Source organism: Notolepis coatsorum (assembly GCF_963971535.1).
Source record: "Notolepis coatsorum genome assembly, chromosome: 12".
Classification (NCBI taxonomy): Eukaryota; Metazoa; Chordata; class Actinopteri; order Aulopiformes; family Paralepididae; genus Notolepis; species Notolepis coatsorum.
The window spans coordinates 83,603,290-83,629,539 of NC_140176.1; the positions used below are offsets into that span (position 1 = coordinate 83,603,290).

General features: G+C 43.6%; 1 protein-coding gene across 1 annotated transcript in view; it reads left to right on the top strand.

Annotated features, from left to right (window-relative positions):
• arfgef1 (ADP-ribosylation factor guanine nucleotide-exchange factor 1 (brefeldin A-inhibited)) overlaps nucleotides 1-26,250 on the top strand; it is a 154,746-nt gene that overhangs the window by 45,495 nt on the left and 83,001 nt on the right. Inside the window, 4 exon segments of the mRNA XM_084325711.1 lie at nucleotides 5,766-5,796; nucleotides 17,039-17,195; nucleotides 17,895-18,041; nucleotides 23,824-24,003. Of these exon segments, the coding sequence (XP_084181837.1) occupies nucleotides 5,766-5,796; nucleotides 17,039-17,195; nucleotides 17,895-18,041; nucleotides 23,824-24,003 (515 nt within the window).

Below are 26,250 nucleotides of genomic sequence, written 5' to 3' on the forward strand. Positions count from 1 at the left end.
CTCTCTCTCTCTCTCTCTCTCTCTCTCTCTCTCTCTCTCTCTCTCTCTCCTGCCAATATTCACAGGGCTCGTCCACTAGCTTTCATGGCAGGAGATCTGTGATGATAATATAAACACACATGTCATGGTGCCAGTCTGGCACTAGTCACACAGTGGACACAGTGAATATGACCCCTTTCATTTTGACGTGCCGTAGTCTCGACGTCACCAGACACAAATCCCACTGCGTCGCTTGAGGTTATGGATACTTCCCAATTAATGCGATTAGGTGTTTTCTGGTTGCTGGATTCCAGCATGGTGATTGCATTTTTAGAGGCGTCCGTGTCTACAAAGGGATTAAACTTACCTTGTCTAAGCTTCACCACAGCTACAACGTGTGCCGGGTGACCCCTGAGCCACAGTTAGCTTTGTATTTGGCATAGTTAGCATTTAGGGGTGTAAAGGTACACGTATCCGTTCCGAACCGTTTCAGTACTGGACCTTCGGTTCAGTACGCACTGTGTACCGAACAAATGCAACGGTACGTTAACCACTAACGGAATGCACGTGCAAAACCTTTTTCAAAACTCTAAATTCACCCCTTCCCAAAATATATGTTTAACACAGCAGAGTCATTACTGAAAATGTTCATCATTTTCTTGTTCGCCATGCAAATAACACACACCAACTTTCTTCCGCGCGACTTCCACTCACAGCTGATCCAAGAAGGGGGAAAAAAGCGCACAATGTACTTTTGCTGAGCTCCTTTCCAGTCGAGCTGCTGCAGTGTTTAAATCCAAACTATTGATAAATCCTCTGCCATTGTTGTGTATTAACATGTCATCTCTTCTCTAGAGTCTTCTTTCTCTGCTTCGCGTGAAGTTAAATCTACTCTAGAAGTGAAACTGAAACTTAAAAAGCATACACCATGGGGGGTGGGGGCAGTAGGTAATTAATTTACTTACTCAGTGGATGCCTGAACCCTGAACACAGAACGACACCGGTTTCACTGACTACTGTGGCAAGCCTAGGTGGAACTAAGTATAAAAGAGAATTATATTTAATAATTATTTCCTGTTGTACCGAACTCGTACCGAACCGTGACCCCAAAACCGTGGCACGTACGGTACCGAACCGTGGCTTCTGTGTACCGTTACACCCCTATTAGCATTAGTTAGTTGTTTCCAAGCATCACTGCGCCGGTGAGTCTCAGGCTTGTGTCTACAGCCCCCAATACCATGAGATGAGTTCCTGCTGAACTCTGTTATAACCAAATTACATCTTTTGACAACAGCAGGTGCTGGGCCCCCTGAAAACCAGTGCCATCAAGCCTCATTGAATCAATATTGGATCGGTATAATCAAATCGGTACTACCTAGTGAATCGAATCGGGTAATCGGTAGGGCTGTCTTAAATACTTCGAAGCTTCGAAGCTTCGTTCGATGGCACAAGCTTCGAACATTAAAAAAAAAATCGAAGTTTACAAAAAAAATCTAAAAAGAATTTAAATTTTTTTTTTATTATTTTTTTTTTTACTTTGTGTGTGTGTGTGTGCATGGGGTCATTGGGTGGGGCCGGGGGGACAAATACACTGGAGGAAAGGAACCCAGCTCAGCACTGCCCAAATTATATCATCACTATTGCCTGTTTGAAGGATATCATCCTCAAACACATACACCACCTACACGCCTATTCTCAGTCCTTGCCCCACAATGGTGGAATGAACTACCCACCCAGTTAGGACAGCCGAATCCCATCCAATCTTTCGCCGTCGACTAAAGACGCACTTCTTCAACCATTATCTAAAAAAAAAAAAACTAACCCTAACTAACCTTACTGTCATGCACTTGTCCTAATAAACTAACCTACACTGTAACACGCAACACTTTGATGAATATTGTTACTCAGCTGATAGAGTTGTATCCTTCCTGATGACCTGTCATACAGAACTTGTAAGTCGCTTTGGATAAAAGTGTCAGCTAAATGACAATGTAAATGTGAATGTAAATGCCTTGTAGAATTCCACACATAAGAAAGAAAGATACTGGGATGAATAAACAAAATAGGAAATAAAATGTAGAAATGCATGCAATACATAAATAAATATGAATCTCCATATATGAAATAGAACATTTAGATAAGGTGCTACTGAGATGTTTTGGTGAGTTCTTTGTTTTTTTGTGGTAGTAGCCCTTCTTAAAAATGCATGAACATTCACTGATAATTGGTCTGTAGTGGAGTCTACAAGGTCTACATTGCCGGACCATGTAGAATCCGGACCTTGTAGACTGACATAATTCTGTGCATAGTTTAGTCTACACAGGCCATATTTCAAATAATCAAAATCTTACTTCATTCATCTTAAACATTCTTGATTTGGGGGATTGGTAGTTCCCATGAAATCTGAAGTTGTTCAAATGACAACAGCGATCCACCTTGAATTAAATCACACAGCCGCGTTGGCTGCGTCACAGTCACGAAAGGGGCTACTTAATTCATTAATCCAATCCACTTTATTTATAGAGCACATTTAAAAACAACAAAGTTTACCAAAGTGCTGTACAAGTCCCACAACATAAGATAATAAAAAAAAAAGGATTAATTAAATCTTTTTTTAATTCGAAGCTTCGAATTAAAATCGAAGCTCGGCCCCGAAGCTTCGATTGCCAAAAAAAAATCGAAGGTCAGCCCTAGTAATCGGTGCCGATAGTATGACAGACATATCTGAATGTCTGCTGTGAAAAGGCAAAGGGCCTGTGGTGCTTTTGTAACGGAGCTCAGAACGAGACGGTCACTATAACGACTGTAACTACGGTGACCAAGAGACACGCGCTCAGGAAAACACACGCATACTCTCAATCATTCATGTGAATCACATCCAATGCTCACAAAGAATGTGTACTTGAGGACTTCATCTATTTTTCATAGAGCAAGTTATGTGGGTCACAGACACGTTTACAAGTGTGTGTGTGTGTGTCTGTGTGTGTGTGTGTACAAGTATGTGGCAAGGCCTCAGAACGATGACAGATTACAAAGGCCCCCCCCACTTTCTATGCACGCTTTGAGGCTGTAAATTCCAACAACACCCTACAGGCCACTACAATAGAAAGTAGAGCCACTGCCGATGGAGACTCAGTGTTCAGGTTAGGGCTGTACCGAATGCTTTGAAGCTTCGAAGCTTCGATCATAATGTTGACATTCGAATTCTAAATCAACATTCGAATTTTTCAATAAAAAAAAAAAATAAAAAATTCAATCTGTTTAAACCAGATATTATAATATTATATATAAGACGTCACCATCACTTTCATACCAACCGTGCCCTTATTGGATTATTTATGTTGACGAAACTGATGAGTTATATTCATTAAATAAAGTTGATTTAATAAAAGAAAAAGACATTTAATCAGATTAATCACTTTATTAAAATTGAGAATTTAGTTTGAGGAAAAAAAAGCTTTTTTTTATTTTTTTTTAAGTAAATTTCTTTTTATAGACATTCAAAGCTTCGTTCGAATACTTCAATCGAAGCTTCGAATGTTAAAAAATGACATTCGGTACAGCCCTAGTTCAGGTTAACATGAGGTGAGGAGGACCTTTAAGAAATTGAATAGGACAAGAGACAGGGGAACTATGTGAGAATGCTATTTATTGACTACAGCTCAGCATTCAACACCATAGTCCCCTCCAAGCTTGTTGTCAAGCTCAGAGACCTGGGCTTGAACTACGACCTCTGCCAGTGGGTCTTGGACTTCCTGACAGGTGGTGAGAGCAGGTAACTGCACCTCCTCATCATCACCCTCAACACAGGTGCCCCCCAGGGCTGTGTTCTGAGCCCCCTCCTCTATTCGCTTTACATGCATGACTGTGTGGCAAAGCACAACAGCAACACAATCGTCAAGTTTGCTGACGACTAGGGCTGTATCGAATGTCATTTTTTTTTTACATTCAAGCTTCTATTGAAGTATTCAAACGAAGCTTTGAATGTCTGTAAAAAAAAAGATAATCTATATATATATTTTTTAACGAAATCCTCTATTTGAATAAAGTGATTAATCTGATTAAATTAGTCTTTTTGTTTATTAAATCAACTTTATTTAATGAATATAACTCGTCAGTTTCGTCAAATATAAATGATCCAATAAGGGCACTTTTGGTACGAAAGTGATGGTGACGTCTTATAGTATAATATTATAATATTAGTGTAGCCTAAACTTTATCTGCAACTGTGAAGAAAAACCCCATTGGTTTAAACAGATTGAATAGACATATACAAAAAATATTTATAAAAAAAAATATATATATACTAGACATATACGACGAGAGGGCCTACCTGGGAGAGGTGGAGAACCTGGCGCTCTGGTGCCAGGAGAACAGCCTCTCCATGAACAACAGCAAAACCAAATAACTGATTGTGGATTTTAGGAGGCCCGGGGCGCTTGAAGCCTTTTTACAACGCATCCGCGTTTCCGGGTTCCCGTTTTGCTCTCTGATTGGCCAGGTCATGTGACATGAGCGCCAATCGTGGGACGGCAAGTTTCTACACTGGTTAAGCTTAGGCACACTTCGAAGTTGGTTACGGTTAGAGTTTGTCTTAGAGCGTGACGGCAAGTTCTTTCGCCGGTTAAGCTTAGGCACTCTTTCGAAGTTGGTTAAGGTTAGAGTTTGTCTTAGAGCATGGCGATCACTTTGGCCAGGTAGTTTGCAGGCTGTTCAACGCGGAAATGGGCAAACACGCTATTGGGCGCACATGTCACATGACCTGGCCAATCAGAGCGCCGGAAACGCGGATGCGTTGTAAAAAGCCTACACGCGGCCTGGGCCAAGGAACTACAGCCTCTATGGGGCACCGGTCGAGAGAGTGAACAATTTCAAGTACCTCAGAGTCCACATATCCAAGGACCACACACACAGACAGTGTAATAAAGAAGGCACGGCAGCGCCTCTACTTACTTAGGCGTCTAAGGAAGTTCAAAGTGAGTCAGAAGATCTTAAAGAACATCTACTCATGCATAATAGAGAGCATCCTGACTGGTAACATCACCTCCTGGTTTGGGAGTAGCACCGCACACGACCGCAGCAGACTGCAGAGAGTGGCCCGCTCAGCCGAACGCACTATTAGAGGTGGGCTTCCCACTCTCCAGGACATTTACACACTAGGGCGTTGCAGGGCCAAGGCTAAGAGAAAAGAATAAAGACAACTGCCTCTTTGCACTGCTGCGGTCAGGCAAGCGCTACCGGAGTATCACCATGGCCAGTACAGAGAGACTCCGAAGGAGCTTCTATCCCCAGGCCATCAGGATGCTCAATGACTATAGAACACTAACCCATCCATTTACATGTATTGATCCTCTTGAAAGAGGGGGATCCGTTGCAACAAATAATTTAGTTCTATTCAGGTGTGGATTTATTTTATAGTTTAATTATACAAAAGTAATAATAACAGAGCGGTTGATGCAGGAAAAATATAAGACAGACAGCAGAATATATTCTCGAGTCAAATGAGTTATTCTAAGTTTCGTGCAGTAAAGCAGTTTGCCTAAAAAAAAAGCTCCCATCTGGCGACTGAGTGTGTCCTTTATACAGAACGTGGTACTCCCTCCCCCTGTCTTCGGATGGCAGCAGTCATTTTTACAATAGATAGAATTATAGACGGATAGATAGATAGATATTTTTACAGCACACACGCACACACTCACTTTAAACACTCACCTTTAACATTCACTTTGTACACTTTAAACAGGTTTTAACATCTCTCTCTCTCTCTCTCTCTGCTTCTGTTACAGAGGAAATCAAAGAAGAATCAGAAAGATTAAGGTAAGCAGACTCGTTTATATTCTTCTTTCCCTTCCTGTCTCAGACTGTTCAGTGAAACTCAAAGGCTGGACAGGACACCTTTCTCTGGCTCATTCTAGTGTTGTGGTCAGTAAAGGGGATTTGTGTGTGTTCATAGAATAGAATAGAAACACTTTATTCATCCCAAGGGAAGTTTGGCACTACAAATCACTCACAGTAAACAGTAAACATTTAGGTAGACAAACCAAAGTCACAAATAAAAATAAGCCTAAGAATATTTACATTTCCTATGTTATGTACATTCTAGGGCTGACCCCTATTAGTCGATTAGTCGACTAATCGGTCGAAAGGAGCCGTAGTCGACTGGCCAACGTCTTAGTCGAATATATATAAAAAAAAATATATATATATTTATAATACATTTTTTTTTAATCATTCTTTCCAAAAGAAAAGAGGCCTAGAAGCGTGGCTAACGCTAATGGCACGCATACCAGAGGCTAACTGCCTACGAAAACAGGCACAGAGGCACTGAAAGAGGATTTCACCCATCTAATGAACACACTAGACTAGACAAATATCAAGATGTATCCATCAGTGGACCAATTGCATGCTTTTGCAGAGGACAAGAAGCCTTCAGTCGACTCCTTCAGACATTAAGCACCTCCCATAGCCCAAATGGAATGATACAAAAAAAAAAATATATATATATATACACTTTTTTATTATTTTTTTACCAATAGTTGACTAACGGCAAATTTTGGCCAATCATAGTCGACCATCCAAATCCTTAGTCGGGGACAGCCCTAGTACATTCTAATATAAAATATACAGTAAAAATATACAGAAATCTACAGTAAGTGTAATATTGAACAATGTTATTTTAAAAGTCCAGGAAGATGGTAACTTCTTGCTGCCCAATAACTGAGGCTTTGAAATATGTCATGAGTCACTCCTTTCCCTCCCTCCCTTTTTCTTTTGATATCTCTCCTTCGCTTTCATTTCCCTCTGCTCTCACTCTCTTTCTCTTTCAGTCTTTTCTCCCCCCCCTAGTCAGCTTTGTCCAAATGAGCCTCCTGGGGTTAGGCAAGCACAGGATCATACAGGCAGACACAGTAGCTGGTCTCTCCACACACCCAACGGTTACCCTCACATTCCCAGACCGCTCTGCCCAGTTCGATAGCCTGTTACTGCCTGGTGCTGTAAGAGAGGCCCGCCTGATGAGTCTTGGATATATTCAGGTGTAAGATGAAAAGGAAGGTGATTGCGGAGTCTCTTCACTGACTAATGATGACTTAGAGGATGGAGGATCATACAATGGGGCTGCACGATATATCTGTGACCATATTGGTATCGATCTGATGAGCAAAACTGGGCAGATATATATCAGCTGGTGATAGTGATTATTTTACAACATATATCAGCTGGTGATAGTGACTTTCTGATTGATTGCATCGGAGCAAAAGGTGGCCGATGTGAACAGGGCTGGGCGATATGGCCTCTAAATGATATCACGATATAATGCAAGTTGCAACTGGTGTCGTGGATCACTCCCCTGTGAGTGTTTCCAGGGTTAGCGGCTAACGTTAGTTAGCTTAGCTTAGTTAACGGCTAACTTAGTTACCACCTCTCTAGGCGTGTGTATGTGCGTGTACGTGACGCAAATTGGGCGAGTGTGTGTGTCTGTGTGAGGGAGAGAGGAAAGTGCTGCGCTAAAGTAAGTCATCTCAGCCGCGGCGGCTTAGAAACTGACATGAGGTTTTGTGCAAGACATCACGATGTCCACGATATGTTTAAAAAGTGTATCGTTAATTAATTGTACCCGATATTTATTTATTCGTCATATTGCCCATATCTAACTGTCATTCACAGTGCCCAAAACCCACTTTAGGTTATAAAACCTAATTATTATTATTATTTTTTAACCTGTACAAACGTTCACACCAGTCGTTTCGCCCCAGCAGGTTACTTACTACAACTTTCTTCCCTACTGAATAGCCATACACATCCTATTTCCCCTCCTTTGCCAGAGTCCCTGCTACTAGCGAACAGACCCGAGCACCACCCGCATTAGCTAATCTCCCCAGCTGCCCACTTAATGTCCACATTATGAATGTGAGCAAGCTAAGCTGTATGGGGAGAGAGAGAGCGAGCGAGAGAGAGCGAGAGAGAGAGAGAGAGCGAGAGAGAGAGCGAGAGAGAGAGCGAGAGAGAGAGAGCGAGAGAGAGAGAGCGAGAGAGAGAGCGAGAGAGAGATCGAGAGAGCGAGAGAGAGAGAGAGAGAGCGAGAGAGAGCGAGAGAGAGCGAGAGAGAGAGAGCGAGAGAGAGAGAGCGAGAGAGAGAGAGAGAGAGAGAGAGAGAGAGAGACTCACCTTCATGTTACTCATTGCCTTTCTTCTGTACCACACACTACTCTGTAACTCTCTGTGGTTGTGTCCCACTTTGAGGTCATCCCTGATCCCTCCAAAGGAGCTGAAGTCATCCTTTTCACTTAAAAGACATAAACAAACCAACCCCGGCCTCCCTTTATCACCCTCCCCCCCCCCCCCCCCTCTCTCTCTCTCTCTCTCTCTCTCTCTCTCTCTCTCTCTGGGGGCAGGGTTGGGCTGGCTGAGGACTCTTTTTAGAGGTGCGGCCATGGAAAGCACAAAGCCATATTTCACGCCAAGCCTTGAGTGATGAAGAATTCTGAAATATAGTTTTATAAGCTTTATGCCACATTAACTATACTGTGGCCAGGATAGCTTTGTCAGCATGAACACAGAGGACACAGTCAGAGTTTGACTAACACTTGCCTTTATAGCAGGGTTTTTCAAAGTGCAGGTCAGGAAGATTAAAATGGTTCCCCAAATAATCTTCTGTAAGAAGATCAAATGAAGCCAAAGCCATTGGATAACAGACATGTTGAATAAATTAATAAAACACTGTAGGCTGGTAGTTAAGCAGTATAAACGTGGGATACAATTTGTCCTATTAGCTTAGACAATACAATTTAGTCGTTGCAAATAAATCATATTTTCGCCAATTTAGTCGTTGCAAATAACAAATTCCCTTCCTGGTCATTGCGCTGCCCTACTGTCGGTCTGGGGAGGGTGTAGACTACCACATGTCTCCTCCGATACATGTGGAGTAACTGGGTGCTGGACTTCCTCACAAACCGCACACAAGCCGTCAGGCTGGGCAACTACACCTCGTCCACCCTGTCTCTCAGCACCGGCGCCCCGCAGGGTTGCGTACTCAGCCCATTACTGTACACCCTGCTCACACATGACTGTTCCCCCCCATACCCCTCCAATTACATCATCAAGTTTGCAGACGATACCACAGTTGTGGGTCTCATAACAAACAACAATGAGTCTGCCTACAGGAGGGAGGTGGAGGACCTTACAGCCTGGTGTGACAACAACAACAACCTGGCGCTCAACATAAAGAAAACAAGAGAGATCATAGTGGATTTCAGAAGATCAAGGCCTGACCACTCCCCTCTGCTCATCAACAACGAGGTAGTGGAGAGGGTCACTGAGTTCAAGTTCCTGGGTCTCAGTGTGAGTGAGACCCTGTCCTGGAGCACCAACACCGCCTCAGTGATCGGGAAAGCTCAGCAACGCCTATACTACCTAAGGAAGCTGAAATCTCCTTGTCAACTTTTACCATTGTGCGGTTGAGAGTGTGCTGACCTACGGTGTGTCTGTGTGGTTCTCCAGCTGCACAAAGGCAGAGCAAGAGGCTCTAGAGAGGGTGGTGAAGGCGGCAGGCAGGATCGTCTGGACTCCTCTACCAAACATCACCTCCGTCTTCACCTCCCGCTGCCTCCACCGCTCCAAGTGTATTATCAAGGACCAGTCTCACCCAGCAGCACATCACCTCTTTCAGCTCCTTCCCTCAGGGAGGAGATACCGCTCCATACATGCGAAGAGTTCAAGACTTATGAACAGCTTTTTCCCCCCAAGCAGTCAGACTGTTAAACTCTCATTGACTGTCCCCTCACATGCACCATGCACTTACCTGGACTTGATAACCACTATGTTACCGCTCATCATGCACTTTATTATTTAAAATATTCTGTTATATGTACAGTGTTATGTGTTTCATGTATGTATATATTGTACTACGGTCTGTGGAAGCTCCCCTGAAATTTCGTTGTATACTTGTGTGCAATGACAATTAAAAGTCTATTCTATGAAGACGTCTAAATGAATCACACCTAAATCAATAAAAAATTCCATATCCTCTCCAAACAACAATCAAACATCTCTCATACACTCACATCCTTCATTAATTTGACCAGTAGGGCAGGCTTGAGAACTGCGGAGATGCTCTGCTCTTTATTCGTCCTCCCATCTGGCCTTTTATAATTGGTGGCTTGAGGCCTAGGGTCTTGGTAGGTTTGTTGTTTAGTGAGTGTAATTACACTCTTTTGGGGCCAAATTGCTTGCCTTGTCCCTTTTTGGGAAGGCATGTAACTTTTTGCATTGTCCTTCGCATTTGTAGCGAGGTCGGAGTGTATTTCCCCTATTGCCCTATCCCCTGGTGTTTTTGCCAATGAATAGTGTGAAATATGATGCCCAGGTGTGCGTCCTGGCCAATAGCACCTGGCCCACCACCTGAGTTCTTTACACTTTTCCTCTGATGTCCTTCGTTGATGGGACCTTCTGTGCTCCTGACCCGTGTGCATACAACTCTTAGTTAGAGCTTGCACTTATTCACTTGCCAATGTCATTATATATAAACAATGTAGATAAACCCTCGTTGATTAACCTCTTAAGCATCGGGCAAAATGGGGCTCGTTAGAAGCCTCTTATAGGTTCCAGCATATAGGTATGACCTTGAAAACACAATGGGTCCATAGCCTGAAGCCTTACCTAGTACAGGTCCAAAGTTGATAACAATACCACAGAAAATGAGTGTTTTACACCTGTTTTTCTAATGGTATTTATAGCCGTTTTTCCAAAATGGTATAACTCTTGAACACTTCAAGCTACAGTCAAAATCCTGGGCTCTAATGAAAGATTACACATAGAGATATCTCAGTTTTCACTGAGATAGTTTCACTCTCAGTATTACTGAAACAGAGTAAGTGAAGCATAAACATTATGCTGCATTTTTCCATTGAACATTTTTTGTGCGTACGTAGAAGTGCTATTTGTACTTTAGTTTGTATATTGTATATTTTGTATAGTGTTTGGTCTTCATTATTTTTACTTTTATTACTGTGTGGAAAGAAATTATAATAAAAAAAATATATATATATATACGTACGTATATAATAAAAAAAAAAAAAAAAAAGTAAATGCAGCACAATCTCAGGAGGCTCATACAGAACCAAGCATTTCACGTACCTTATGTGTGACAAATACAACGGAACTTGAGAAAACCAGTTTTTATTGAACATCTAGCATAAAATATGTACAATATCAGAGAACTTTCAGAACAGTTACACAGTTACTTTGGTATACATTTACATGGGATGCCACAGGGATTCACATGTTCACCGTTCACATGTTATGCGCAACATGCCAGTCCTCAGTCATAGCAGTTGCGGCTTATGACGAAGCACAAAGGCACATCACACGAGGCACACTTTACAGGTGTCTCTGCATGACACTGCATGCACGTCAGCCGCCCTACGGTGCTGTCCCCACTGAGGTGGGCCGGCCGGTGATGTGCTCCGCGCGGAGCAGGTACAGGTACAGGCCTGGGGGAGGGAGACCCCCCCCCCCCCCCCCCAAGGGCAGCCGGGAGCAGACATGGGCTGCGGTGTGGGGCCGTGCCCGGGGACCAATCCAAGTGCTCCTGTCCATCTTCGTCAGGGACGCGACAGCGTTAGCGATCTGTTCTGCATGTTTTTCCATTAGGTTTATCTTATCTGGGAGGAAACCCTTCGGGGAGAACATGCAAACTCCACACACAAAGGCCGTCGAGATACCCCACCTGGGTACCTGGCAACGGGGCAACGCCAAGCAGGAATCGAACCCTGGACCTTCTAGCTGTGAGGCGACAGTGTTAACCACTACACCACCGTGCGTGTGATGTGCCTTTGTGCTTCGTCATAAGCCGCAACTGCTATGAGGACTGGCATGTTGCGCATAACATGTGAACAGTGAACATGTGAATCCCTGTGGCATGACTGGCATCCCATGTAAATGTATACCAAAGTAACTTGGTATAAGAGTGAAATGCTTGGTTCTGTATGAGCCTCCTGAGATTGTGCTGCATTTACCATTTTCTTTATTATAATATATAACGTTGCGGCTTATATGTGACTCAACGTGACCAAACCCGAAAATGTAAAAATCTAAATATTGCTTTTTTGACTGCATTGAAATGTTATTTATCTGTTCCCTTATTTGCTAAACTTAATACAACTTGTAAATGAGTTAATTCTTGTTATTTGTCCGACAGTATTGTGTCCCAATGCTAATTACATATGTTAATTGAACATTAAAACACCTGCGGCTTATATATGTACACATCATTCAATTTAGCTGCTGCGGCTTATATTCAGGTGCGGCTTATAGTGCGAAAATTACGGTATATGCTTTACTTACTCTGTTTCAGTAATACTGAGCGTGAATCTGATATAATCTGAAGATAGCTCTATGTGTAAGCTTTCATTAGAGCCCAAGATTTTGACTGTACGTTGAAGCATTTCACTGTAATGTACATGTACTGTATATGTGACAAATCAAAATAAACTTTATCAGCCCTTTATCAGCCAGCGACCCCTCCAGACAAACAAATGTTTGTTGCAACTAGCTAAGCTTTTTCCTGATACAAACAAAATTCAGCAATATTATATATACATAATTCAGCAATATTATATATACATATAACACTCTCACAACTATACATATGATAATTATAAAAGCGAAACTAAAAGTTTATAGAAACACTAATATATGTGGCGCTCAAGTAGCACACCACGTACTGCGCTGCGTCGCAACACGGCCGTCCCGGGTTCGACTCCCGGACCCGGCGACCTTTGCCGAATGTCTTTCCCCCGTCTATCTCCAATTCTTCCTCTCTCTCTCTCTACCGGACTGTCCGGTAGTAAAAAAAAAAAATTAAAATCTACCAAAAACAGTAAAAAAAAAAAGAAACACTAATATATAATGCATTACTCACGCATCAACTGTGATATCTCATTCAATTCCGATTCAAACTCCGAATGTCCGCTCTCGCCACTTTCCTCTGTTTCCACTTTCTCGTCCAGGGAGAACAAGTTCCAAGGCCTCTCGGCAGTGAGCGTTTTATTCGCCATTCTTAGACTCAACCAACAGCGAGATACGGGATACCAATACGTAGCAAATACGCACCAAGAGCGCACAGATGTATGTACCGTGTCCGTTACACAGAGCAAAAAGGCTTTATATATCCTTGCAATCACCCCTCAAGCGATATATCGTCGTTTTCAGAATTTCATTGGCTACAACGGTGGTCAATCGTTTTCGCCATCAGCTGTGACTGGTCAGTTCAGGACCGTTTACAACCGGACGTGGTCACTTGTTGGAACGGCTTGTCAAATGACGCTCACTGGATATGTCGTCTTGTAACTCGAGACCCGAAGCACGCAATAGGTTGAGTGTGGTGACGATCGAAAGGTGGCAAATTCCACTTTCAAACTATGTATTGGTAGATCGGCAAAAAATGCAGCCCAGAGCCGGCAGACGAGCGCAAAGGGCCGCGACGTGCGCGACGGCCTGCCGTTGGGCCGTCAGATGCCTAAGAGGTTAAGAAAGATTTGTTGTTGTAGTGGGGGTTGTCTGGTACGGTCTGTTGAATGAGGGACTGTCCTCCTTGCTGCCTCGACCCCCTTGCTGTCTCTGAGATATGGTTGCCTCGGTAGTGGCGGCTTGTTTATTTTATTTTATTTTCTTTAAACCCAGTAGCTGCTAGCTATTCTTGTGAGACTGGTCTGTAGTTGAAGGTCGTGAGTCATGCCTGTCATGTGCCCCTGTTATCTCCTCCCTCCCCCTCTCTCTGAATCTGTGTTGCTGGTGCGGCCGCGGCCTTCACGTGGAGGGGGCAGGAGCCCACGGTTGTCTCTAAGGTCGCATTCACACCAGAGCTATTTGGTCTGCTTTAAACGCACCAGAGTTCGTTTTCCTCGGATAGTCCGCTTGGTTTGGGGTAGTGTGAAAGCTCATTCAAACTCTGGTGCGGACCAAAAAAGCGGACTCTGGTCCGCCTGAAAACGTAGGTCTCGGTTAGCTTCCAAGTGAACCCTGGTGCGTACTTTTGTGGTGTGAATGCTCATCGGACCAAACGCAATAACAAATATAGGAAGTGACCCCGATAAACTGTGCATCTTGAGTAGAAGGAAACAAAACAAACACTGCGGCGCGCGCTGCAAAACAAGCACGCATGGAACATGTCTCGTGGACAGACGTGGGCGAATGAGGAGGTAAAAGCCCTGATAGAAATATGGTCAGACGAGCTAATTAAACAGCTGCTTGTGGCCACTCACAAAAACAACGAGGTGTACAAGTTGTTTAGCGAGAGAATGATGGCAATGAGCTTCAATCGAACAATCGACCAATGTCACATCAAAGTTAAAAAACTGCGTCAGCATTTCAGCAATATATGAGAATAATGTGTGTGCGCTGGGCTGCTCCGGGGAATAATGTGGTGTATGTGTGCGCTGGGCTGCTTCGCAGAATAATGTGGTGTGTGTGTGTGTGTGCGCTGGGCTGCTTCGCAGAATAATGTGGTGTGTGTGTGTGTGCGGCTGTGCGCTGGGCTGCTTCGCAGAATAATTGGTGTGTGTGCGCTGTAGAGCTGTCCCCGAAGCCTGTTTTTGGGATTCTATACATCCAATAGACGAGTGCCCTTTTCGATCGCGTGACATTGTTCAGAAAGTTTGGTGCACTTGACAAATTGCTATGTGAACGCAGGCGAACCAAATGAAGAATGCAACAATGTTGCAACTTCACCCCCCCGAATCGCACAGAGTCCACCAAACTATATGTGAAAGCGACCTAAGATATTTTGTGGAGGCGGGGCACCGTTTGGGCGTTTTTTTCTTTCCAAGGCTCTTTTGCTTCTTTCCAGGTCCCCTGCTCTCCAGTAGCCTAGGAAAAAACACCCCTTCTGTCTCTGATATTATTATATAAATGAAGATTGGGCAAAAATATGTCACCTGTCTAGCCCACTCTGAGACTGTGTTTGGCGTAGCTGCCTGTCGGTCAGTAAGTCAATGTCCTGTCTGACCTTTTCGCCTCTTAAACGTAAACTTATTGTTTTTTCTTTGGAGGCTCTACGTTTTTGCTATGACTGACTGCTCTGATCTAAATGTCTATTTTATGGGTATCAAACCGTAACACTAAGAGACTCTTGTCAAAATGTTAGACCCTAATATGAAAAATATTGTGATTTAATGTTCTACTAGTTCTAGGATCTCTGTGAATTTGTCTATTTAGCTGCTCTCTACTTTATGCTTATCACTTTTTCTCCCTACTTTCCATCTGTTTTTCTCTGTTTGGTTATTATGGATCAATGTAGCCGGGCTGCGTGTATGCTTTTACCAATGCGTTCGTGTTTCCGGGTTCCCGTTTTGCGCTCTGATTGCCCACTGACCTATGCTATTACGCCCCCCTTTACGCTCTCGCCTGAGACGCGCTGTGAAGCACCAGCGGGTCGAGGCGGTGGTTTCTCGCCGCCTCCGTGCGCCTTGCTGCCGCCGGCTTGTCTCACATGACTCGGTCCAGCTCCAGCAGCAGCGGGCGTCTTCCGCCTGCGGTATCCTCCCTCCAGGCCCCCGAGGCGGCTCGTTGTTGTGTGTCTTCTTAGGTTCGGCTACTGTACATGGAGATGAGACCCCCCGCCTCTCTCTCCATACAGTACCAGCAGCTGCAGGTCTGACGAGCATAGAGTTGCCAGTCTTTAATTCTTGCTATTTAAAAATATTCCTCTTCTTCTCCCCCACTACTCCTCCAACGGGTGGTGGATGGTTTTGCGTTGACGGTAGATGGGGAAACACAACTAACACTCGTCTTTATTAAATGTTGTTTTGGGTTTTCCCACGAGAATGCACACGCCTGGTTGCGTCTATTATGGAGAGAGAGGCGGGGGGTCTCATCTCCATGTACAGTAGCCGATCCGAAGACACACAACAACAGACAGACAGCTCAGTGATTGAAACCTACGTGTTTGTGCGACCATGTCGACCTGAACAATGTGGGATAATACTAAGAACGAGCCGCCTCGGAGGGAGGATACCGCAGGCGGAAGACGGCCGCTGCTGCTGGAGCTGGACCGAGTCATGTGAGACAAGCCGGCGGCAGCAAGGCGCACGGAGCCGGGGAGAAACCACCGCCTCGCCCCGCTGGTGCTTCACAGCGCGTCTCAGGCGAGAGCGTAAAGGGGGGCGTAATAGCATAGGTCAGTGGGCAATCAGAGCGCAAAACGGGAACCCGGAAACACGAACGCGTTGGTAAAAGCATACACGTAGTTGGGCCCTACACCTGATTGTTATGTTGTGGTGTTTTCCATTGAGTCTAGTTCAGACTGGCCTATGTGATCACTGTGTTCATCATTCTGTCTCTCTGTGTGATCTCTCTGTTTGTCATCCATCTTGTCTCCCTGTGATCTCTGTTTATCCCTCTTGTCTCTCTGTGTGATCTCTGTTTATCCCTCTTGTCTCTCTGTGATCTCTGTTTATCCATCTTGTCTCTCTCTCTGTGATCTCTGTTTATCCCTCTTGTCTCCCTGTGTGATCTCTGTTTATCCCTCTTGTCTCCCTGTGTGATCTCTGTTGATCCCTCTTGTCTCTCTGTGTGATCTATGTTTATCCCTCTTGTCTCCCTGTGTGATCTCTGTTGATCCCTCTTGTCTCCCTGTGTGATCTCTGTTGATCCCTCTTGTCTCCCTGTGTGATCTCTGTTTATCCCTCTTGTCTCCCTGTGTGATCTCTGTTTATCCCTCTTGTCTCCCTGTGTGACCTCTCTGTTGATCCCTCTTGTCTCCCTGTGTGACCTCTCTGTTTATCCCTCTTGTCTCCCTGTGTGACCTCTGTTTATCCCTCTTGTCTCCCTGTGTGATCTCTGTTGATCCCTCTTGTCTCCCTGTGTGATCTCTCTGTTTATCCCTCTTGTCTCCCTGTGTGACCTCTCTGTTTATCCCTCTTGTCTCTCTGTGTGATCTCTCTGTTTATCCCTCTTGTCTCTCTGTGTGACCTCTCTGTTTATGTGCTTCCTCCCTGTGTGACCTCTCTGTTTATGTGCTTCCTCCCTGTGTGACCTCTCTCTTTATGTGCTTCCTCCCTAGTCCCCCCCCTGGAGACGGCAGAACGGGTTCCAGCACTTTACCGCCAATCAAATCAAAGACCAACTTTGTTGAAGCCGACAAATACTTCTTGCCGTTTGAGTTGGCATGTCAGTCCAAATGTCCTCGCATCGTCATCACCTCCCTAGACTGTTTACAGGTCAGTAGGAGGTCACACTGTCTGTGACACAACACAAGGGTGTGTCTGTGTGTGTGTGTTTTTAATGTGTGTGTTTGAATTTGTAAATTGAATCAATTACTCAACCAATCAGTTATTCACGAGTTTGTTACATTATGTCAACATCTAAATAGACCATGTTCTATTGAGTAGTCTGCTAAGAAGTCATAGACATAACTTGAAAGTTGTTTTGGCTAGTAGCTACCCATAATACTGTAAATAATGTATTTACTGTACATATATCCCTATAGTTTAGAGCTGTAGTACATTGCACTGAGCTTACCATTGCACTACTCTGCATATTCTGTTTACATAGCCCACTGCACCTCACTGTATATCCTGTGTATATAGCCCATAGCTTGGGTAGATTTTTCTTACCATTGCACATTGTGCTAGCCATTGCACTTTACTGTGTACAGATTGCTTTATATACTGTGTTTCATTGCAACTAATTGTAGATTGTCACATCCTGGTTAGACGCACACAATTTCATTGCACTTGTTTTGTACTGTGTAATGACAATAAAGTGAATCTAATCTAAACTAATGCCACATTAGGTATCATCATGCACATGTGTGTTAATGCACCCATATTATGTGTCTGTGGGCCTGTGTGTGTGTGTGTGTGTGTGTGTGTGTGTGTGTGTGTGTGTGTGTGTTTTTTTTTTTTTTTGGCCTAAAGAAGCTGATAGCGTACGGCCACCTGATAGGCAGCGCCCCAGACAGCACCTCCCCGGGCAAGAAGCTGATCGACAGGATAATCGAAACCATCTGCGCCTGTTTCCAAGGCCCCCAGACGGACGAGGGCATCCAGCTGCAGATCATCAAGGTTCAGGCTTTACTCTTCTGACTGTCCATGTACGCCATCATGTCCCGCCTCTTAGGGAGGGAGAGAGAGAGAAGAATGGAGAGGCGGATAGTCCAGAATGGTCATTGGTCATGTTGTTGTAGTTAGGGTGCTGAAAAGATTAAGATTTTCAGAAGGACTTTATTTTCAATAACGTTTATTTATTTTATTGCAACTTTTATTTTCAACATGGTACGACGATATTTGGTACAGAAAATCGTGATCGTCATATCCAATACCATTTTCCCTTCACGTTCTCGAATATTCCAGATATCATTTTGTGAACAATCTGACTTAAAAAGTAGCCTTTTTTTTTTTTTATCACTGATTCAGAAAAGTAAATTGTGTATCAGTGTTCACAATAAAAACACAATATAGTAACATATCAACTCTGACTGTAGTGCACTAACTAACCTGTGCTTTTGGCCCCACAGAGGAGTTTGTGTCTGACGTGTCACATCCTGTATATAGCCCTGCCCCACCACACACTCTCTCCTGATTACAGTCAGGATGTCTGGTTCCATCTACACCCCTCCTGTCACACCACGCTCGTTAGCTTGGTCTCCGCTGGGTTTGGGTTGCCTCAGTTTGTTTTGGTTTGATTAACACCACAACTGATTACAATGTAATATAGTTTGTATACATGGTACACACATGGGGACTTGAGAGTATATACATGTTTATGTGTGTGTATGTAATGTATATATAATAATAATAATAATAATAATAATAATAATAATAATAATAATAATAATAATAATAATAATAATAATAATAATAATAATAATAATAATAATAATAATTAATAGTTAAAGTGTAACTAATTGTCGGAAATTGGTTTTAAACCATAAATATTGGATCCGATTTTCTTGTGAGTCTATGGAACACCTCTGTAAGTAAAAAGAAGAAAAATCATTGTTTTGTATTTCTAATCAAGTACTCAAAAACAGCATTTTTCTACCTCAAGATCTTAAGCCGTTTTGAGGCTGGGCTCCAACCACTGTGTGGCCTGGTGCCAACTGCCACATCAACTGCCACATTATTATGCAGCTGAGAAATCTCTGACATCACAGATATGCACATTTTCAGATGACTCAGTTCAGGGTGAATATTGTGAGAGGAGAATTGGAAGAATGCTCCAATATGAGAATTAGAGACATAGATCCTATTAATATAAGTCCACATAGCTAGGAAACAATGCTAAACACTGAAAACGGCTATTTATAAGATAGTTCCCCTTTAAAAGTGAATTGTATCCTTTTAAATGCCCTTTTAAAATGAAAAATAGTGCTCAGAAAAGTACTTGAAAGTCCTTGAATTACATTTTGCAATGTCTGTGGGAACCCTGTGGAGAGAGTAGTGCAAACGGCTGAAAATATCTGCAGATTCAAACTACCCACCATAGACGGTATATTCACAGAGCAGTGCATCAGCCAGGCACACAGGATCCTGAAAGACCCCAGCCACCCAAACCACCAACTGTTATTAACGGATAGACCTTAAGTTACTTACACACCACACAAGCACACTTATTACACACACACACACACACACACACACACACACACACACACACACACACACACACACACACACACACACACACACACACACACACACACACACACACACACACACACACACACACACACACACACACTGTTGCTAATTATAATAAAACACAAGATACCCTAATGATGCGGATAAACGCTCAATGAAGAAACCCAATTCCCTTGCCACACATCTACGCTACTCAGTTTATTCTGAGGACTGAGAAGAGGGAAGAGAGGAGGGTCGTGACCCAAAACCTATGAAGACCACCCAGAAGAGCCAGACCAGGCTTCACTCCGCCCAAAACCCAACCCCCCTATTTATAATAAAACACAAGATACTTGGGCCCTAAGGATAAGCACTCAATGAAGAAACCCAATCCCCCTAGCAAACATCTATGCTACTCATAGCAGTCAAATCAAAAGTTCATATGTATAAGATAAGATAAGATAGATAAGATATTCCTTTATTGATCCCCTTGGGGAAATTCAGGCATCATAGCAGCATGGGGGGGGGGGGGGGGTACAGGTAGTAAAACAACACAGTATACAGGTAGTAAAAAAACAACACAGGCAGTGTAAACAATTTGATCAATATGGTCAATATAATTTACTATCTGACTAGCTGAGGAATATTCACATTATTCACAGTGTCACATAAGGTGCAGTATGCATGAGGTAGTGTTATAATTTTACTATCTACTGAGTATACATTATTCACAGTATCACGGTATCCACTGAAATATACATTATTCACAGTATCCCAGTATCCACATAGGGTGCAGTAAGCCTAAGGTAGTGTAGGTTGTCCTCCTTGGGTTCCTATAAGTCCCAGGTCAATGTCTGGTAGCAGTCGCTGTCGCTGCCCCCTGTTGTGGAGCCTGGAGGCTGCTAGTCGCTGCCCACTGTTGTGGAGCCTGATGGCTGCTGGTATGAAGGACTGTCCGAGGCGGTTAGTTGAGTCTCGGGGGGGGAATGAGTCTGTGGCTGAACGAGCTTCTCATCTTGACTAGCTCGTCGTAGAGGGGGTGGTAGGGGTTCTCCATGATGGCAGCCAGCTTCCTTATCATCCCCCTCTCTGCCATCACCTCAAGTCTAGGTAGCTCGACTCCCACCACGGAGCTAGCCTTCCTCACCAGCTTGTTGAGCTTGTTGGTGTCCCTTGAGTTGATGTAGCCTCCCCAGCATGCCACAGCATAGAAGAGGATGCTGGCCACAACAGACTGGTAAAAAGACTGCAGCAGTCTGTATATATATATATATATATATATATATATATATATATATATATATATATATATATATATATATATATATGTGTGTGTGGGTGTAGGAGGAAATTGTTAAAATGTGAGCTCAGGGCCTGTTCGAATCCAGCTCACAGCTCCGGGGTTGTCACCAGCTTGGCTGGCCGTTCACACTAATACAATTGGCTGTATTAGAGGGTGGGAGAAGCTGGCGGGGTGGGTCCGGGTCGTTGTAAACAGCGACTCCTACAGTTCGGTCGGGGCACCTGCTAAGCGCGGATAGGATCTAAGTGGGATAGTGTGATCCTTCCACACGCTACGCCCTCTCAGTGAGAGTCCGCGCTGCCAGGTGAAAAGAAGCGGTTGATTGGCTGGACGTGTGTTGGAGGAAGCACGTGGTAGCCTCCACTCTCCCAGACCGACTGTGGGGGGTAAGTGCGCAGCGACCAGGAAGGGGATTGGGAATTGGCATAACGACTAACATTGGGATGGGAGAAAATCGGAGGAAAAAGGAGGGGGAAAAAAGATCAATAATAAAAAAGAAAAAGAAATGTGAGCTCAGGTGTTGACAATGCCAATACTCTACCATATGGCCCCCGATGACCACCACAATCCAACATGTCCATAGCTAGGCAGCGAGAGGCAGCATATCACCAGGGTTATCAAGTGGGCACCTCCATTCACTGGTGTTTCGTCAAGTTAGGCCCACGGCACCTCTGGACGGCTCCAGCGTCCCAGAACCACCAACCTCCATGCTAGCTGCCACTTATCCATGATATCCACATGCTAAACCTCCTTATGTTATCCTATGGCAACAATGGAACAATTCCTGATACCAATATCACACATGAAACAGAAACAACAGAGAAGAAAAGGAATCCTCTTACCCTTTGTTTACTTTGGCCCCCAGCTGACAGTATTTCTCCTCAACCAAATCCACTGACTGCCTTTCAATGATTCTTCCAACATCTCCTTTACTGCTTTTCACAAACTCTGTCCACAAATCCACAACTCTCCCAATAATAAAGTCGATTGTGCTATAGATCCTCTGCTTCCTACTTCCACCGCGGACAAACCCTAGCTTTCCATCCTTGCTGTTCAGTTTCTGCTGCCAAGTCTGCCATATCTATATAATATTATATAAACTTTATTTGTATAGCACTTTTCATACAGAAATTGCAGTATGAAAGGAAAATCTAAGCTTTTTCTTTTCATATGAGGAGCCGGGAAAAACAAGCATCTCACGTGTACCGTATATACATTTGAAAAAGCTGTGACAAACTACATTTTGTGGTGTTTATACAATGACAATAAAGTTTCTTATCTATTTATCTGGTTTGAGATAAATGAGGTCACATGAGGGAACATTTCACATTTGAGAGATCTCTATAATAAAGTGTTTCCTAGTATGAGCTTCAGTATTGGTTTGGGATACACAGAAGCAGTTATCAGATGTCAAGGCCTATACCAGGCTAAACGGATACTAGGTTAAAACGGATACCAGGCAAAATCGGATACCAGGTTAAAACAGATACCAGGCTAAAACAGGGTATCAGAATCAGTAGAAAATCAAAGACATGTATGGTAGTGTTAGATTCTGATCAATCGGCCAGTATCACGTCTTCATCTGTTTGGCTTGTGTAATCATCTCCCCATCTGCGTTGTGTACTTTTAATGGTCCTGACGTCTCATCAATCCTTATCTCTCCCCGTTAGTGTGATCCGCAAACCATAATAATCCTCCACCTTCGTAAGAATTCGACACTTTGACACAGCGTAATACCTTTCTTGGAAGAGCGTTGTTTATTCAATAAACAGAACCTCATAATCAGATGTTATCAAATTGTATCGTCCTTGCTATCGTCCTTCTGCTATTCAGTCCAATGGTGGTCAGGCCTGGTCGTTAGCCAAGACCATCCTCGTGGTAGCCGAAGCTAATAATGATGTGGCATCCTTTCTCCCCCCCCCCCCCCCCCCCTCTCCGTGATGAGAGGAGAGAGTCTCTAGTCAGATTGTAGTCTGCCCTTAGCCGCTCTTGGTCTGACTTACACCCGGAAACACTGTTAGATTTATAGGACCTTCGCCATAGCAATGACGCCCCGCCCCTCTTCTGGTTGTCATGCGACGTGCTGTCATGACAACGGCTAATAACCTTTCACACATTTCAAAACGTTTCATTACTGTCAAAACCTCCATCGCGCTCTGCCTCTGTGTCTCCTGCCACGTTATCTTTGTTGTGTCTTAGATCGGAATTCAAAACATTCACCCTGCTCGGTCAGTGTGCTGCTATTCAGTGACTCCTGCTCGCTCTGAAACCTCTGGTTCCACCACCGTCTATATCATCCCGTGATGATAATGGTATTACCCTCTTAAAGCGTCTCTTTATATCAGTTTATAAACCAAATATACATTGAAAAACCACCGATTTCCCTCAGTAGGCAGGAACTACAGATGGAAACTAGCTCATAAGCTAATTCTGGCAAGTTTATATTGCAACTGAAGATGTTGATTAATGTGCACTGTCCCTGGGTATAGCATAACATAATATATATTTTTTTATTATTCTATTCTACAATTCTATTGCACTGCACTATTGCACTATTTTACTCTGTCTATTTTATCCTACTCTATTTATTATTGTCTATTTAAAACTGAATCAAACCATAAACAAGGTGGGATGTTGGATCCTAATGTGAAAAACTGTGTGATTTTATGTCTGCACTTTATGTGCTCCTTTTATGCCTGTCTTTTTTCTGTTGTGACGCACTTTGAGCTGCAGTCTCTGTATGAAAGGTGCTATACAAATAAAGTGTATTATTATTATTTATTATTATTATTATTATTATTATTATTATTATTATTATTATTATTATTATTATTATTATTATTATTATTATTATTATTATTATTATTATTATTATTATTATTATTATTATATCTTACGTTTTAAAATGTTCTCCTGCTCCAGGCTCTGTTGACGGCCGTGACCTCCCAGCACATAGAGATCCACGAGGGCACCGTCCTCCAGGCCGTCCGGACCTGCTACAACATCTACCTGGCCAGCAAGAACCTCATCAACCAGACCACGGCCAAGGCCACCCTCACGCAGATGCTCAACGTCATCTTCGCACGCATGGAGAACCAAGCAGTAAGCCCCGCCCCCCTTGTCATGGCACACAGACATGCTTATCGTACTGTTGTTGCCGTGATACACGGCACTGAACTGACCATATTCACACGGTGGCCATTTTGCTCTTATGTCATGCTCAGGTTGGGTTCCTTTCCACCCTGAACATTTTGCTCTTATGTCATGCTCAGGTTGGGTTCCTTTCCACCCTGAACATTTTGCTCTTATGTCATGCTCAGGTTGGGTTCCTTTCCGAATGTTCAGGGTATGGCTGCCATGTGAATACTGTCAATTGACACACACACACATACACCTGAAAGAGAATGGAAGGGCAGAATCCTTGTCTTAGGTCGACCGTCGCACCAATTCATGAGACACGCTGACAGAAGCAGGGATATTTTTATATAGGATCTTTATATAATTTGTGTGGTTCCTAAAGAGGCCAGTCTAGCGGCTAACGGGGATCCATATAAACAAATAGTCATTGTACAGCTGTTTAGAAGATTAGACACGGTGACTGTAAAAATGACGTGGGGCTGCCTTCGCAAGATGCAAACACTAAAGTGACTAGACGAGGAACTAATTTGATGTTGCAGGACAACTGGATAACTGTTTGGATAACTGTTTTGCTAACTCCAATTACAGTAAATGTAAAATGTAAATTCAATTACAGTCTATTACAGTTCAATGTTGGCTTTGTGACCGGAGGTCCGTGTCGGGGGCGGCCTTCAACAAAAAGCCTCTCTAATGTCCTCTTCTTCTTTTCCATTGAAACCTTCTCCCCCCTCACCGGCCTCCCTTCCTCCCCACCCCCCCACCCCCCTCTCTTGGACACATAGCTTACAAATCACAAGCTATCTTGGTCTTTGGCCTCCAGAAAGCGCGAACGCCAGGTAAAGCGTGAAGGATTGCCATGACTTGCTTGAACTGAAAGCTGAATTCTTGTGTGTGAGTGTGTATTGTGTGCGCGCATTTTGGCCCTCCCCATCCATCCATCCGTCCATCCATCCGTCCGTCCATCTGTCCAGTCAACTGTCTTATTGTGCTCCGGCTCTGGGGCAGATGTAGTGTGGGTTCTCTGTTGCTTGCTGTGGCTTCTGTTGACTTGCCTGGATATTAGCTTCGCCCTATATACACAAATCAATAAAAAATGCTAAATGACCTACAGTAGCAATTCTGTTCACGCATAATATACTTAAATACTATACTTCTTCCAAGAGACTGCTATCGACAGAGCCAGACAGAGGAGACGGTGAAATCTAGATGGAGGCAGACGGAACAGAACAGACGAAGAGAGACAGACAGACAGACAGACAGACAGACAGACAGACAGACAGACAGACAGACAGACAGACAGACAGACGGAGAGAGACAGACAGACGGAGAGAGACAGACAGACAGACATACGGAGAGAGACTGTGAGCTGAGGCAGATGTGTAGACAGAGGTTTTGAGTCAGAGACGGGGGTGGTGTTATTGTTGCCTAGTGTCAGCTTGTACAACAGGGACTGACTGTGGTGATGTGTGGAGAGATAAATTACTTCTCATCTCCTGCCTGGCGTGGTGATGACACACATTCGCTCAATCATGCACACACACACACACACACACACACACACACACACACACACACACACACATACACACATACACTCATTCATACACCAACACTCCTCACATGTTGATTCACGCACGCACACACACACATGCACACCCACTCACATACTTGAGCACACACAACAACATAAATACACACTCACTCACTCTCGGACACAAACACACAAACAAACACAGCATGTCTGACTGAGGTGGCATTTAAATAATTACATTAGTCTGTTTGTCCTAGCAGCTTGCTCACCTGTCCCTCCGACTCCGGACGCGTTTGTCTAGCCTTTTTACCGTCAGCCACATTCAACGCTCTTCGACTGCTGTGTCATTGGATTTAGCTGTTTACATTTAAATCCTAATGTAATTGACGCCAAGTGTTTCACTAACTTAAAGCGAGGGATAACAGCCTTGGGTGGCACTCGTTTTTTAAACAAGGTATCATTTACATAATCAAAGTGTTTTGTTTTTTTATGCAGTTAAATCTAAAATACAGTGTTGTTTGTTTTGGCATCTAACAGTGAAAAGACGTGTCCTGTGGTGACATGTTTAATAATGGAGGATATTGAGGGGAAATACGTCCGGCTACTACTAAACCTGAGCCAACTGGAGAGAGAGAGAGAGAAAACAGACTTGGGGGTCTACTGAAACATAATCACATTGA